The sequence below is a fragment of the Egretta garzetta genome, unplaced genomic scaffold (assembly GCF_000687185.1).
Source record: "Egretta garzetta isolate BGI_Z169 unplaced genomic scaffold, ASM68718v1 scaffold140, whole genome shotgun sequence".
Taxonomy (NCBI): Eukaryota; Metazoa; Chordata; class Aves; order Pelecaniformes; family Ardeidae; genus Egretta; species Egretta garzetta.
The window spans coordinates 502,867-504,802 of NW_009258376.1; the positions used below are offsets into that span (position 1 = coordinate 502,867).

General features: G+C 55.0%; 1 protein-coding gene across 1 annotated transcript in view; it reads left to right on the plus strand.

Moving 5' to 3' along the window:
* LOC118452428 (syntaxin-binding protein 4-like) overlaps positions 1 to 1,936 on the plus strand; it is a 52,428-nt gene that overhangs the window by 12,242 nt on the left and 38,250 nt on the right. Inside the window, exons 4-5 of the mRNA XM_035895646.1 lie at positions 314 to 380; positions 441 to 514. Coding sequence (XP_035751539.1) covers positions 314 to 380; positions 441 to 514 — 141 coding nt within the window. The remainder of the gene's footprint in view (positions 1 to 313; positions 381 to 440; positions 515 to 1,936) is intronic.

The window sequence follows — 1,936 nt, forward strand, 5'->3', positions numbered from 1 at the left end:
CCAAAACCCCGGGAGCAGATCGTGCCCGGCTTGTCTTCATTTACCGGCTGGCTGTATTTGTGAAACTGGTTTATTCCCGGAACATTGGTCCGAGCTCTGATCTCATTTCCCGGGAGCGGGACAGCTGTCCAGCCCCGCTAATCTGGGGTAATGAAGCACAGACAGGACCATCAGCTTTGCTGGGTGGGGAGGATGATGTCCAGCCCCGCGCATATTCTCTCATTTATCTGTATAAACTTGGGGGGAGGCGGGAGGGGGTTTGCTTTTTGCCAGCGTGGGCTTAATATGCGGGGCTGTGTCCCTCAACCTGCAGGTCTGCGTCGTTCCGGGGGCGATGTCTGGGGCGGTGGGAAGGACGTGCTTGTGTGGGTCGGGCGCCTGTGCGTTTATTTATTTATTTTAGCGGGTGAAAGCAAGCTGCTCCTCTTCTCTCTCCCAAGGACGCTCATGGGACCCTACGGGATGGATCGAACCGTGCACTGCTTTGATTTCTACGACTGCGCAAACGGGCTGGGTGAGTACCGAGCCCTGCGAGGGGCACCAGGGAGGGCTGGGGTAGCTCGAATATTGCCCACAAAAATGCTGGTTCTTGTGCCTGCCTGTGCCGAGCACCCGATAGCACCTTTTGCAGCCGGGAGGTTCAAATAAGGTCAAAATCCCGACTAATTCCCCGCGGATGGGGAGCAGCCACCGTGCTGAGAGCTGTGCAGGAGCATGGGGCCAGAGCCCCTCCCCTGAGCAGGATGAGGGGCGGGGGGAAAGGCTTTTCAGAATTTTCTACTGAATTAATTAAAATTAAAATTTAAAAAAAAAAATAATAATTAAAAAAAAGAATAATAAAATCCCAAGCACTTCCCAGCTCCCTGCCCCGCTGCAGGCAGGGCCCCTGGGATGCCACCCTGACGGGCGACGTGGGGCGTTGCGGCTCTGCTGGGGACCGGACTGTATGAGCTGGTTTGGGAAAGTTTGGCCCACGGGTAAGGGTATGAACACCGAGCGAGTCAGACAGCCTTCCGCCGCGCTCTGAACATCAAAGCGCAGAAGAGAAGGGTAAAGAGATGGTCACATCCGTCAGAACGTGAGAAATAGCCGCAGGTTCTCGAAGCTCAGCCTGAAAGGATCCGGTATAGCATCTCATCCCACCACTGCGTGTCCGGCGGCGTAAATACCCGTGCCCTTTCATGGCCTTCATTAAAAAACTGCGTCAGGATTTTCCAGGGTCCACCACGCAGTCTCCTCCATCATTCTTAATGGCAAGTGCAGCCCCTCATCCTGCAGAGCAGTGGCGGGGCCCTTTGGTGAGGTCCCTGGGGACCCCTCCTGCCAAGTCAAACGCCCCAGAGAAATGAGGGCCGGGTTCCTGAGACCCGTGATTAATTATAGATTCATTAGTGGTTCTTTCCACCTTTTGGGTAGCGGGGCTTTCTGCCGCAGAGGAAAGGCTTCTCCGGGTCTTCTCTTCACAATGCTCACCGGAGTCTTTGCTCAGTGAATATCATATTTTAATCTCCAGAGGTAGATTGGGTTGTGTTGATGGGATTTTAGCTGTTGGGTTACATTAGCTCGTTAAAGGAGGAGGCCCAGAACAGCCTGGCTGGGCTGCCGCTGACCTCTGGAAAAGGGGCACAGGCGTTGCAGCCCACGGCGAGCCACTCTGCTGGGTCCCAGTTACTCCTCCTCTCCCCCAGTCTGTGGCCAGAGGGTCTCGGCAGGGCCTTGCAGACACTCTACAGGGTCTTGAGATGTGCTGCAGGAATGATGTGGATTTTCTAATGCCATCATTGGCTTTCTTCATCTCCTCCCATGGGGCTTGAAACACCCTGGATGAGTGGTCATCCTCCAGAAGTCATCCCTCTCTGCTGGGGACCAAGCGGTGCTTGCAGGAGCCCGGTGTCGGCCATAGGTGTAGCTGCTCAGAGTATGGGGTTTTTATTTG